This window comes from Episyrphus balteatus, chromosome 2 (assembly GCF_945859705.1).
Source record: "Episyrphus balteatus chromosome 2, idEpiBalt1.1, whole genome shotgun sequence".
Classification (NCBI taxonomy): Eukaryota; Metazoa; Arthropoda; class Insecta; order Diptera; family Syrphidae; genus Episyrphus; species Episyrphus balteatus.
The window spans coordinates 3399624-3414464 of NC_079135.1; the positions used below are offsets into that span (position 1 = coordinate 3399624).

The 14841-nt window shown below is 32.2% G+C and overlaps 1 protein-coding gene across 2 annotated transcripts in view; it reads left to right on the forward strand.

The window, feature by feature from the left end:
* Positions 1-14841, forward strand: part of LOC129912450 (uncharacterized) — a 91657-nt gene that overhangs the window by 73992 nt on the left and 2824 nt on the right. For both annotated transcript variants that reach the window (XM_055990681.1, XM_055990682.1), the window contains exon 3: positions 374-396. In XM_055990681.1, coding sequence (XP_055846656.1) covers positions 374-396 — 23 coding nt within the window. The remainder of the gene's footprint in view (positions 1-373; positions 397-14841) is intronic.

Below are 14841 nucleotides of genomic sequence, written 5' to 3' on the forward strand. Positions count from 1 at the left end.
GTCTTCAAAAAGTAACATGCCAAAATGTTTTAACCATTTAGTTGGAATTTATATACGAATGTAGAGATATGAGGAGTGTATATAAACTGCATAATCTCGTAAAATTGTGTTATAAGCTAAAAGGTGATCAGATTTAATTGAGATACTTAACTGTTTTTTTTGGTTAATCTTTAAGTTAAAAATAATCTTTGCTAACAAAACTGTTTGGACTTTTACCAATTTTATTTTTTTATCTTATTTTGTTTTACCAGTTGAGATTTAAATGATTCGCTAAATTAAATGTATTTTAAAATGTGTTTCTCATTTAATTGACTTTTTGACCCTTTAATTAATTAGTTTTTTTTTTTTTTTTTCTTTTACTTTCTCTTTTCAGAATAAAATCGGCGAATGGCAATGGTAAGTTAAAATAAATGTTTTAAGGAGTTGGTTTTTAAGAAAAAATAAAATAAAATTGATGAGTTCCATGATATGAGTGTGATAAAATAAAAATAAATAATTTATACAAATCTTTAAGACAAGATTTCTCAAAGACGAACAAAAAAGTAGATTTAATTCAAACAGAGGAGCAGAAAACTTAATAATACGAGCTAGGTACTACTTCTTTGTATTTTGAAGAGTTTCTTGTTAGCATCAATTTCATTTAAATGGTATCAAGTAAAATTGAAACCCAACAATTCTTTACATTTTTTACTTTTTTTTTATCAAACCTAAACCAATCATGACCAGTCATGACTTGAAAAAAGGTTAAGCCCACAATAATTGCGAAAAAATTGAATATATTAGAAATATTTGTACACTGTGGTGTATACGTACTTTTTTTTTTAAATAAATATTTGTATTTTACTCTAAAACCAAAAATAAGCACCAACAGAAAGAAAATGTATGTTCACTGTGGCGTATACGTATTTTGTTGTACAAATTATTTTTTTTTTATTTTCGGAAAGAAATACCTCTTGCCTAAAGAAATGCATTTTTAAAAAATTCTCCGACCCCAACGAATCAAAGAAAGGTCTCTTTTTAACCTACTCTATCAAGGAATGAAACAAACATTCAAAAATCATTCTTTTTTTTTTTGTATATATTCGGACACAAAAATTTTTTTTCGAAATTAAAAGTTGACGTTTGAAGGCTCGAGGAAGGAAGAAATTCCAAAAATAAAAGGAATCTGGCATTAAATTAATCAGACTTGTGCATAGTTTTTTGCAAAAAAAGACTTCCGTCTTAAAATAAACTGACAAATCTTCTTAATTTCTTCCACCCAAACAAAACATTTACTCTGTAAAACGTATGCCCAAAGACTAGAACCCTTCTAATTGAAGACATGTTTATAAGAAAGGACTATTATTTGTATATATTATTTCGGTTTTGAAATCGATACTACTAGTACATGTAAAATAAGCATGCATGTAAATAAGCATATAAAATAAAAATTGTTACACTCATGAAACTTGGCAAAAAGTTTGCTTTTGGGATAAGCACCAAGGACCAACAAAAGTCTATAAATGAATAATTAAATGGAAGGGTGTTTTTTTCGAAAAGACAGTAAAACCTGTAATTGGTTCCAAAAAGCCAATTGATTGGTGTAAAACGTCTAAGACTTTATTATAAACGTTCAAGTTGTCATCAAAACCAAAAATAAAATGAATCATTTGCTTTTTGGGACCAATTACAGATTTTACTGTCTCTTCGCCCTTTCACCTGAATTTTTTTTATAAAAATTCTTTATTCTTGCTTTCTATTTCGAACTCAACGTTTTTACCAAATTTTTTTAGGGTGGCCTATGATATTTTAATACACATTTTAAATTTTTATTTCTAATCTCAAAAGTAACATAATTTCTGAATTTCAATAGGATACCACTATTATTACTTACTTTTTCCTATATACCCACATTTTCTCTACACCTAAAAAACACCCTTTCACGTGAAAAAATGTATTTTCAAAAAAAAAACACCCTTTCACCTAAAATATTTGTATAGACTGCTTAGATTCTTGGTTTTTGTTATATATGAAAAATACGTACCAATTTTCGTTGGTGTAACATTTGCAGTAATAATTCCGAATTTCTTAAAAAAAAAAATACCCTTTTACTCAAGATAATTTTATAGACTTTTTTAGATTCTTAGCTCTTATAAGAAACGAAACTTTTTTATCAAATTTAAAAAATAAGTCCACCCAATTTGTTCTTATAGACTTTTTTGATCCTTGGTTCTTATCCCAAAATCAAACTTTTTGAAAAGTTTAATGAGTGTAACATTTTTTTTTTGTTTGTTGATTTTATGTACTATTTTACCTGTAATATACTTTTTTAAGAAAATTCTTATTTTTTCCAAAGTACGTAGAAAGATCATAAAACGTGAAAACAAATTAAATTCCTTTTCTTAGAAAAAAAAATTCAACAGCAACAACACTTTTTGTATTTCGACAGAAAAAATCAAAAAAACATCAACATAGTCATCATTTCTTTCAATCTTCTAACAGATCCACGATGTTAAGTGCGGTGGTGGTGGCGGATAGTAGGTATGTGCAACTCAACTCAAACTCATGTTCTGCAAATACTCTCCATTCTACGGGCCATTTAATTAAATTGTTCGTACATAGAGATTTCTTGAAGAGAGTCTCTAAGGCAATTTGGAAATATCTTGGTTCGTTTTTTTTTTCGCAGTCGTGGATGAAATTTATTCTCTCGTCCAAAAACAGAACCTCATCAGCCGAACCGAGCCGAGCCAGATGTGGATGCATGTCGTCATCATCATGATGCACCAGGCAAACGAACAACCATCAAGAGAAGAAAAACCTAACCAAACCAAACTCTATGAGACTTGTGTATACGGAGCTCAAGCTTTAGTCAGTTTGTTTTTGTTTTCCCAAAAGGAAGTCAGCTACTTTCACTAAATTATGACTTTGGCAATGTTTTTCAATCCAAAAATGGAGTGCACATTCTTTTTATATAAACTTTTGCACACGATTCATTCCATACTAACATTTATACTGCGCTCTGCCTCCTAAAATTAACTAGAAGTCTTTCTGCTTCACTTGGTTGGTTTAGAGTCTCTATGTTTTTGTTGTTATTGTTTTTCTGATTTTATATTTTCTAGGTTAAGGAGGAGTGGAATATGTTTTCCTTTTTTTGATATTTCTCTAAATGGTGATCGACCTCCACCCGCTAGCACATTGGGTGTGAAATTAGTTTCGGAAGGTAATTTTATGGAAACTATATGGCAACAAGGAATCTCTAATATGCGTTTTGTGCGGTGCGGTATCGTGTGGTCTTTGTCATGGCGCTTGTCTTGGAGCGTATAAAAGCAATTTGAAAATATATGGAATGTTCATTTGAAGTTGAGGTATTAATTTAAAAGTTTTTCCTCTAGAGATTTAATGGAGGAAAGTACCGCTTATTAATATTATGATGTATGAGTATGTATGAAGGTAGAATTTGTGAAGTGGCAAAAAGTTTGGAAGGAAATTGAGAATGTGATTGGATTTTTTAGAACTAAAATATGTTTTTTTATGAATGTTTTTTTTTTTATTGAAAGGTTAATTAGAATTGTTCGTTATTAAAACTAAAAGATTGTATTGTTAGTTTTAAGTTTAGGTAGGAAACAACCGACAACATGACAGAATGTCAACAAAAAAAAGAAAATTCAAACAAAAGGTAGAATTTATGTTTAAACAATTTAAGAAAAAAAAAAAAGAAAATTGTATTAGTTTCTTCTAGATTAGCTAGAAGTTTTAAATTCTCGTTAAATGTTTGGATTTCAATAACTCTGCAACCAGACTACAAAAAAATTGTTTGGTTTTCATTCATAAAGAGACCTCTCTTTTGATATCTCCTTCAATGAATTTAGATAAAAAATAATTAAAATGCGTTTTTTAGGCAAGTATATATATATATATTTTTTTTATTAATAGTGGAGTAACTAAAGCTCAAAAATTGGCAATATTAGGGAACCCGGAGTAAGAGCTTAGATTTTGATGATCTTTTTTTTCAAGCGTCGGAAATTAAAAATACTTTAAAGTCTATAGATTAAAAATTGCCGGTGTTGCCGTTTTGATTTTTTAAATTTAATTGAAGATTTTTGTGAACAAAAACAAATTTTTTTTCAAAAATTTTTATAAATTTCATAAATTAAAGATTGTCTAGGAAATTCAAGGAAACAAAATATATGGGAGTGAGGGACAATCTTCCATAGTTCAAGCGATAGATGCAATTTTTTATTAATTGACTTCAAACACAAAAAAAAACATTTGAACACAATGGCAACACCTACAATATTCAAATATACATTTTTTAAAAGCTAGAAGCTTAGTCATATATGTCAAATTAAAATTAAGTTCATTGAATGAACGGCTTTTGAAAGAATGGTAATTGAACTCAGATTTTTGAAAAAAAAAATGATTGAAAAAATTTTAACATGTCGTTTTTTAAACTTGGTCGTAATATAAAATGTATTTATTTTCAAATTTTTTTGGCCACATTTATTATGATTTCAAACTATAAAAGGAAATGTCAATATGTATTACGGTTTATGAAAAAAAAACAAAAAGTATTTCATTTTCGAAGAACTTTTTTTAATAAAAGTTTTGAAAAAAATGTAACTTATTTTTTTTTTAAAGTTCAACATCTAAACATAAAATTATTTTTTATTCATTTAGTAACCCTTACTGTTGAAAGTTAAATAGCAAAAATTTAAAGTTCCTATTTACCACAGTCTTTGAGAAAATTAATTATTTCAATGCAAAAATTCAGTTTTAATTAAAAAAAAACCATTGAAATTGAAGAAATTTTTCATTTTTTTTTCAAAAGTGTGATATATTTCACCTTTTTTACTTCGAAATTCAACTGATAATATTTATGGCCAAAAATTTTTTTTAAATAAATTCATATTTTATTAGAAAAAGTTTGGAAAACAGTCATTTTAAATTTTTCTAATAACATTTTTTTTTTTTGAATTCTGAGTTTGAGGACCATTTTTTCAAAAAGTCTTGATTAAATTTAGTGGATTTAAATTTAAGAGATAAGAATGAGCTTCTGGCTTTTTAAAAATGTATTTTAAAATATTGTAGGTGTTGCCGTTGTTTTCAAAATATTTTTTTTGTGTTTGAGGTCAGAATGTTAGAAAATTGCATTTATCGCTTAAACGATGGAAGATTTTCCCTTACTGCCTTTTATATATTTTCCTTAAATTACCTAGAGAATCTTTTGCTATCATTTGTTTTATGAAATTTAAGCAAAAAAAATGGTTTTGTTACAAAAAATTTCATTTGAATTTTAAAAAACAATACGGCAACACCGGCATTTTTTAAAATATAGACTTTAGAGTATTTTTAATTACCTACGTTTGAAAAAAAAAATCGTCAAAATCAGAGCTGTTCGGCCGGGTTCCCTTATAATTTGCTTTAGTTACTCTACTATAAGCAAAACAAAATTTGTAATTTTTTTATCTCAATGGATAAACCTCTTAACTATGAACTCATATCTTTAAACCAAGAATTGTTTCAAGGCTTTGGTCGGAAGATATCTGCTTTCGAATACATACATAATTATGTAAATAAAATAGGTACTTACAAAAATACTTTTGGATTTCAAAAACTTTATTTGCAGTATTTATTGATTTTATGGCCTCATTTGACACTATTTACTCGCAGTAATCAGGGTGTCTACAAGTTTATTAGGGTCTACGAACAGTTGTTATTAAGTTTGTCTATAGTCGTATGTAATGGAAAGAATGAGTCAAATTCATTTAGCTCAGAAACTGGTGTTCCACAGGAGTTTGTTTTAGGTCCGTTAATGTTTGCCTTGTTTCTAAACGATATCGAGATAGTTGTATGCTATGCTGATGATGTTATTTTTTGCTAACAACCCACTGACACTTCCAGCACCAAATAAGATCTATGGGTTCTAAAAATCAGCTCTGCAAAATCTAAAATAAAAATTTTTCAAAACCAAACTTGAGGGCTAACAAAAACTTTTTAGCAAAAGTTATTGAAAGAACTGATAACAACTTCCACAAAAGTATAATGCTTGTTCCTTTTCAATGCGGTTATACTAATTTTAAGAATTGGCAAGAACTTGATATTCCTTAAAATTTAAGTGCAATCATTTTAGCAAAATGGCAAATTATTTTTTATGTTTTGCATTGCGAAAGTAGACGAACGGACATACGCTACAACGTTAAAATTCTTAAGGTGACTCAACAAATTCTAACCTTCTCTTTTGCGTATAAAAATTCAAATTTTCAGGTCAACTATGAATCAACTTTTCAAAAAAGGTTCAATTATAATAATTGGATCCTGGGTGTGTTATATGCAGTAAAATTGAACCCTGAGAAATAATAGTGAGTAACTCTTTCAAAAAAAAAAAAAAAAATACCTCAAATACATTTGATCAGACTCCTATTAAATAGTTTCCCATGAAGCCTGTCAAAAAAGTTACAAATCCTTAAAAAACTATCTCAAACAAACCGTTTCGCACAGTTTTATATTATATTCCCTAAAAGGGGAACAAAGTTTGCTATATTTTATTTTGTTTTACTATTTCATAGTCAAATGCCCTTTACTTTCAATCAAAACCCATGTTTAACTTCTCAGTAACAACACCAACAAAATAGAAAAACCGTCAGCACATTCCTATTTATTAGCAATAAATAAAATATGCAACAGAGTATATCTATACTTCACAAGACTTCAATCTGCCATTCCAATATACAACTCTTTGGTTATATCTATTCCAGTACATATAGCAAATAACGTATACACGTCATTCCATATTTGGGACAGCAATAAAAACCTGCACCATCGCACAGAGTACCTATAGAGACCAATCCAGAGAGTAAGTGTCCGCGCTAAAAACCTGGAAAAACGTTAGTAACGAAAATTTACGATCATTGAAAATGGCCAATTCGTAGCAATGTGTCAAAAACAAGATAAGCTTTTCTGTTTCGTTTGATTTTGTTTTTTTTTTTTTTTTTTCGATTTTCTATTTTATTGGTGGGAAGGAACCTTTTTGTCCATTTTCCTTGTGGAGAGAGAGATATACATTAATGCGAGATACATTTCCTCAACCATATTGCTAATGAATGCAAAGTGTGGCTGACTTTATAGATACTTACACTAGCTGACTGTGTTTTCGGATTAAAGTGGCAGCTGTTGATATACATTTTCTGAACGCAAGGTAAAGTTACATGCGAAAATGTGATAGAGCGACCAGAACGTCGCAATGTGTGAGGCAAAATATAATAAAATAGGCTAAAAGTGTGGATAAGATTTTATCTATGTGACTTAGAGGTGGTGTTATTGCCGAGATTAAACATTTACCACTGTGTGTTGTATATATTTGCACGTGAGTTGAGTAGGTATATGAAATAATGTTAAATTCTTGACTTGACTTTAAGTTTTTTGTTGTTGTTGTTTCTTTGTAAAAAAAAAAAAAAAACTCCAACGCGATTTGAATGCCAAAGCTTCTCAAATCTATACAACAAGTGAGATATTGCACAACTTTATTGGAGATTTTCGCATTTGACTAATTAGAAAATCTTGTTTAGCAAAGTTTAATAGTTGGTAAGTCAAGTAGATCAATCTGTGTTGTGTAGAGGTGTTACATTTATTTTTGTTAGCAAAGTTAAGTGAAATGAGACATTAAACGAGATTTGCATTTTAGTTTGAAAATTATAATAGCGAGTGGTTTGTTAAGAAGCCAAGTAATTAAGTCTTAAAGATTAGATTGGTCTATTAGTTTGTTAGAAATATGTCATTGCGGTGGCGTTGACATGGGTATAGCCTTGACAATAATGAACTGAACACGTGTCAGATACTTTTTTTTTCAAATTGTAATTTGACAACAAGTTGAACATAAAAGAAAAATTATAGAAACTCTATAGATACCAAATAGGAGCTAGTAACAAGCTCTTTATTTGTTTTAAAAAAACTGTCGGAGGGTTACTCTGGGTCACGTAGCCTTATATTCTATAAAGCATTTTTACACTCTGAGGTCTTACTTTTTACTTTGTAATTTTTCTTTATAAATACACTTAATTACGCCTTAAGGTCTTACTTTTTACTTTAGAAAGTTTTATTGTTCGTGAAGACTTTTCATTCCAAAAAGTCTCAACTTTTATGAAGCCGTTTTTCACACTGAGGTCTTAATTTTTCAAAAAATCTTATTTTTTATGAAGCCGTTCTTGGGATTGAGGTCTCACTATTTCAAAAGTCTCATCTGCTGTGAAACTGTTCTTAGCACTGAGGTTTTACTTTTTTTTTTCTATGAAGTCGTTCTTAGCACTGAGGTCTTACTTTTTTAAAAGTCTCATCTTCATAAGCCGTTCTTCGCACTGAGGTCTTACTTTTTCAGAAGTTGAGGTCTTACTTTTTCAAAAAAAATCTCATGTTTTATGAAGCGGTTCTTCGAAATGAGGTCCTTCTTTTTCAGGAGTCTCATCTTCTATGAAGCCGTACTTCGCACTGAGGTCTTACTTTTCCAGAAGTTGTGTCTTACTTTAAAAAAAAAATCTCATCTTTTATGAAGCCCTTCTTCAAATTATTCAGGTCTTACTTTTCCTCAAGTTTGATCTTCTATGAAAACGTTCTTCGTACTGAGGTATTATTTTTTCATAAGTCTCATCTTTTATGAAGCCGTTCTTCGCTGAGGTCTTACTTTTTCAATAAAATCTCATCTTTTATGAAGCCCTTCTTCAAATTATTCAGGTCTTACTTTTCCTAAAGTCTCATCTTCTATGAAAACGTTCTTCGTACTAAGGTCTTATTTTTTCAGAAGTCTCATCTTTTATGAAGCCGTTCTTCGCACTGAGGTCTTACTTTTTCAGAAGTTGAGGTCTTAATTTTTCAAAAAATCAAAATTTCAAAAAACGTTCTTCGTACTAAGGTCTTATTTTTTCAGAAGTCTCATCTTTTATGAAGCCGTTCTTCGCACTGAGGTCTTACTTTTTCAGAAGTTGAGGTCTTAATTTTTCAAAAAATCAAAATTTCAAAAAACGTTCTTCGTACTAAGGTCTTATTTTTTCAGAAGTCTCATCTTTTATGAAGCCGTTCTTCGCACTGAGGTCTTACTTTTTCAAAAAATCTTATTTTTTATGAAGCCGTTCTTCGAATTAAGGTCTTACTTTTTCAGGAGTCTCATCTTCTATGAAGCCGTACTTCGCACTGAGGTCTTACTTTTTCAGAAGTTGAGGTCTTACTTTTTCAATAAAATCTCATCTTTTATGAAGCCCTTCTTCAAATTATTAAGGTCTTACTTTTCCTAAAGTCTCATCTTCTATGAAACCGTTCTTCGAAGTAAGGTCTTACTTTTTCAGGAGTCTCATCTTCTATTGAGCCGTACTTCGCACTGAGGTCTTTACTTTTTCAGAAGTTGAGGTCTTACTTTTTCAATAAAATCTAATCTTTTATGAAGCCCTTCTTCAAATTATTAAGGTCTTACTTTTCCTAAAGTCTCATCTTCTATGAAAACGTTCTTCGAAGTAAGGTCTTACTTTTTCAGGAGTCTCATCTTCTATTAAGCCGTACTTCGCACTGAGGTCTTACTTTTCCAGAAGTTGAGGTCTTACTTTTTCAATAAAATCTCATCTTTTATGAAGCCCTTCTTCAAATTATTAAGGTCTTACTTTTCCTAAAGTCTCATCTTCTATGAAACCGTTCTTCGAATTAAGGTCTTAGGTTTTCATGATTCTCATCTTCTATTAAGCCGTACTTCGCACTGAGGTCTTACTTTTTCAGAAGTTGAGGTCTTACTTTTTCAATAAAATCTCATCTTTTATGAAGCCCTTCTTCAAATTATTAAGGTCTTACTTTTCCTAAAGTCTCATCTTCTATGAAAACGTTCTTCGTACTAAGGTCTTATTTTTTCAGAAGTCTCATCTTTTATGAAGCCGTTCTTCGCACTGAGGTCTTACTTTTTCAGAAGTTGAGGTCTTAATTTTTCAAAAAATCTTATTTTTTATGAAGCCGTTCTTCGAATTAAGGTCTTACTTTTTCAGGAGTCTCATCTTCTATTAAGCCGTACTTCGCACTGAGGTCTTACTTTTTCAGAAGTTGAGGTCTTACTTTTTCAATAAAATCTCATCTTTTATGATAGCCCTTCTTCAAATAATTAAGGTCTTACTTTTCCCAAAGTCTCATCTTCTATGAAAACGTTCTTCGTACTGAGGTCTAATTTTGTAAGAAGTCTCATCTTTTATGAAGCCGTTCTTCAAATTAAAGTCTAACTTTTCCAAAAGTCTCATCTTCAATGAAGACGTTCTTCGGACTGAGGTCTTACTTTTTCAAAAGTCTCATCTTCTATAAAGCCGTTCTTTGCATTGAGGTCTTACCTAATTTTTTTCATAAGGTCTCAACTTCTATAAAGCCTTTCTTCATTCTAGCTACCTAACTAGTCTGCCCCAAATGTATAGTGACAATGTTTAACAGGTAATCTGAGAGATAGGGTGAAACAGGGCACTTCAGTCTTAGTAATATCACATTTATTTTGATTTGGTTACCTTGTGGTGTTGACGTTAGACCTTAGAAAGTTAAATGGCGCTAGAAGTTTAATAATTACTAATTGTAGAGAAAGAATTGTATTTAAAATTATGGCAAAAGGAATGAATGGCCACGATCCCTTGATTTGATAAATAAACCTTTATAAAACCCTGTTAGAATTAGATATTATTGTAATCCACCATCGGAGGCAACATTTCAACATTATTCTTCTCTCAATCTTCTTCATGTATCGCAAGTGCAATGCTGCAAACACAATTCTCAAGTCAGTCTACTTGTGCACATGTTCTTTCCAATCAGGCCAATAAAACGTAACATTTCTATATGCAATATAGCTTGGCAAGGCAAAGCCTTTAAGAAACATCATCATAGAGTAAAAGAATATATCGATAGCCATTGGCTTCTTTTTTTGGTTTGTCTAAATGCAGAAATACCATTTGGTAGTTTTTAGTTGCTGCCGTAATGTAATTTAACTTGAACCTAATCTCTAGCTTAAAATCAGGACAATTGGCATCGAAGCTAAAGCAATTCTAGTTGGTCGACTAACAGAAACGACAGACCAACACGACGACGCGACGTGCCAAGTGGAACGAAAAGCCACCCAGAGGTCTTTGAATGCTGATGTGAAAACTAATATGGTTAGCTATAAGCATTCTCCTCTTCGACTGCTAATACTCGAACTCGTAGCCAGTCAGCCAGTCAGCCAGTACATTTGTCCTACTGTTTATTGGCTTATTGAGAGCTTAGACGTTAGTTTTATAGTTTTGTAGGCCAGCAATTAGAAATCATCTCACTCTATAGTAGCGCGCACCTGAGACCAGAAGCCATCATCATCATCCACACACAAATCCTCCTACACCAGCCACAACCAGCGCACATTGCATGAAGCAGCCCCAACTTTGGCTATATAAAGAAGCAGCGAATCAAGCTAATCGTGTAGAAGAGACCACGTTTAAAAGGAGGAGAATACATGAATCTCCTAAACACATGGCGTGCTCATGTTCCATGGAGTTGTAGGTAGCTAGGCTACATATATGTAGTATAGAAACGAATGAAAGCAACAAACAAATCCGTTGTTTTTTGGGTTCCATGATGCATTTCGTGCATCTGCTTAGAGAGAATTCCACCTAATCACTGACTTTTCCTAGTATCCGGGTTCGGTTCGGGTTTTTGATTTTTTTTACTCAGCAGCAGCAGCGCCTGTTGATAGCTTGGCAGCTTGGGGTACTAATACAGCTCTTCGCCTTTCCAGATGCAAGACATTTTAATTTGTCCTCAATTTGATTTATGCAAAGAAGATTGTTACCCGAGACTAATTGGTGGATAATCCCTTGTGCTGTGTGCTGGCTTGAAGACTATTTGCAAAGCAGCAAAAACAAATTACCATATGGCAAAGTCGTGCATGCGTGAATCTGGCTGACGCCCACACTCAACACTCATCCACTAATTGCAACGAACAACGAACGACACTCCGTCTCTATAGTTCGTTCGTCCTCCTGATGATATGGTTTGGCTTGGGCTTGGGCTTGGGCTTGGAGTAGGTATACAGAAGGTAGTCGTCACAAGCTCTCACAAGTCATTAATTAGGCGCGCTCTTCTAAGTCAGAATCTCAAAGTCAGTCATCATCCCTCTTTCATTCTTTTTTTTTTAGAAAAAAAGAGCTCCAAGCTTTAGTCTAATTGGAGTAACTATATAGTTTGTATATGTTTCTGTCCAAAAGGCAGCGGCATGAGCAAGCAAATATCCAATCTGTACTTAGCCATCACGGAAGCCATTGACACAGACAGGGGGACAGACAGCTGAACAAACTGCTGGCAGTTAGCGCGTCATCAAAGGTCACCAAACAATCGGCTACAATGTCGAAAGTATAATATTCTCTCCTCCTATCCTAATCCTATTAGTCTGTGATTTTTTGTTTTTTTCGTTTGTCCCCTCGGGGGGGTTAAGCTACGTAGGTACACATTCCTCATGTGAACGAGGACAAACAAGGGACACACCGCGGTTGTACGTACTGACGACCGACGACGACGGTGGTTCCAAAACGTGGAGGAGGTAAAAACATCTTCTCAAGCTACAGCTACAGCTACTTGGTTTTTCCTACTCAAGTCACAACAAATCGACGACATGGCCACAACGAATATAAACAAAACAAAAAAAAAAACACGACACACAAATACGAAACAAAACTCTTCAACCCACTATCGAAAGTTCGTGGTAAAAGTTTTTAGTTTTTCATTTGTTTGTTTGCATTTTTTTGTTTCTATTTTCTATTTTTTTTGCAATAGATGGAGCTGTGTGGAGAGTGCCCGGTGCGAACACGAAAAGAAAATTCCAATTTACACAAAAGCGTGTTCAATACCCAGCCCTAGCAACAGCAGACGACGACAACAGAGCGTTTAGGCCCGGCAATTAAGAAGCATTAAAAGCTGTTTTTTTTTTTTTTTGTTCAAGGAGAGACGCCAAGTAGTATAGAGTAGGTATATCTATGTTGTTCAGTGGTTCAATGGTCATTCGAGAGGGCGATAATAGTTCATCCATCGTTGAATATCGACGACAACGACTATCGAATCGACTATCGACGAACTACGACGACGACATGAACGCGCGCATTGCCAATTGGTTATAATGATGGCGTGTAGATGCGGAGTGTGTGTGTGCGTTTTAGCCTGGCCAGATAACCCAAAAAGTGGCTGGCTTGACTCTATCGACTTGACATCACGGAAACACGCAGGGAATCAAGGAAATGTCGTAACTGAATCGTTTTTGAACTTCTTGCTTGGAACTTTTTTATTTCTTTTCTTCACTATCAAGAGGCTTTTGTTTTTTGGCGGTGTTAGAGTCGTCGTCGTTGTCGCAGACTTTCTATCACGTGTCCAATTGTTTATTTTTTTTCGTATATTTGTTGATAATACAGCGAAAAGAGATTTGAGCTTTGTATTGACAAAGGTCAAACAATCGAAAGTCTCTGAACTTTTTGTTGTCATTTAAATGGCTACACAAAAGTTATAATGTGTGTCCCTTGCTAGCCCGATGCGACATCGCGAAGTGGTGACTTGGGTCATTTCTTAATGGCTGGTCAGTCGCTAAGGAAACAAATAATAGGTTTTTTTTGTTGAATTGAGCTAACATACAAAAGTTTTGTTTTGTCCCAGGAAGATCAGTGTTGAAACTTTTTGATTTTTTGTTTTTACAATTTACTATACGTTGCTGTACGTGTGTCGTCTAGGTAAGTCACCGGGTCATCATTAGTACCAGAAGTTGCACTGTAAGCTTGTACCAAAGGGGTTATTTTTTAACCTTGGTTCATCGTGATTCCCACCATGTACCTACTTTAAAAAAAAAAACTATATTTTTCTATGAAAAACTTAAAAATAAAAGCAAATAAATTAATGACCCAGTATCACAAGAAGGACCAACTATTATTGGCTAGCAAAAATTTTTTTAGATTTTCAATTTAAAAATTCAAGTGCTAGTCTCCAAAAGTTTTTATCTTTCGAAAATCATTATCAACTGCAGCACCCATAGAAACGTTTGTTTTTACTTCCGACTACTGTCCCCCATCACAGGTTCAATTTCAGAGAACCTTACAAAAAATTCATTTTCGGATTTTTTCAATTTTTTTTTTTGGGATTCTGAATTTTTTTTTACTATTTTTTATTTTTGTATTCTTTGACAATTTTATTACTTTTAATTTTTTTTACAGATTTTTATTCATTAAAAACAGTTTTTTTAAACAGATCTTGAAAAAAAAATATTCTTAAAAGACACCTTAAATGCTTAAATTTTTCGAAGTTCAAATTAATTTCAGGAATTTATTTTTCCCTTTGAATTTTATTTTTTTTTTTATTATTATTACAAAAAAGTACAATACGATATTAATGGTGTAACCGTTGATTTTTAATACATTTTTTTCCAAATTAAGTCATTTTTTAGAATATCCCCCGTCCCGGATAAACGTAGGGGAATAGACACCCCCGTCCCATACAATTTTTGTATTGACTTGACTTAACCTATACGCTCTAGCTTTTTGGTACGTTCCTCCCGTATGTCCTTCATCTCAATGGTTGCCAACCCAAAAACCACGTTTCATAACTCTTGTTTTTCATAACTTCGGTTTTTCGTAACTTCGGTTTTGCGTAACTTTGACGCTCGTAACTTTGTCGCGGATAACTCTGGTATTTATAACTCCGTTACCATTTCCTTTATTTCGGTACTTTTTATTTTGATATCTCTAAAAAATATTTTTCTATCTTGAAGATGAGGATTTTAAATCATCCAATTAACTACATAAACTAAATTCGACTGTCGCTTTCCATTAAAATTTCAAGTTTCATATTTTAACTTCTTGA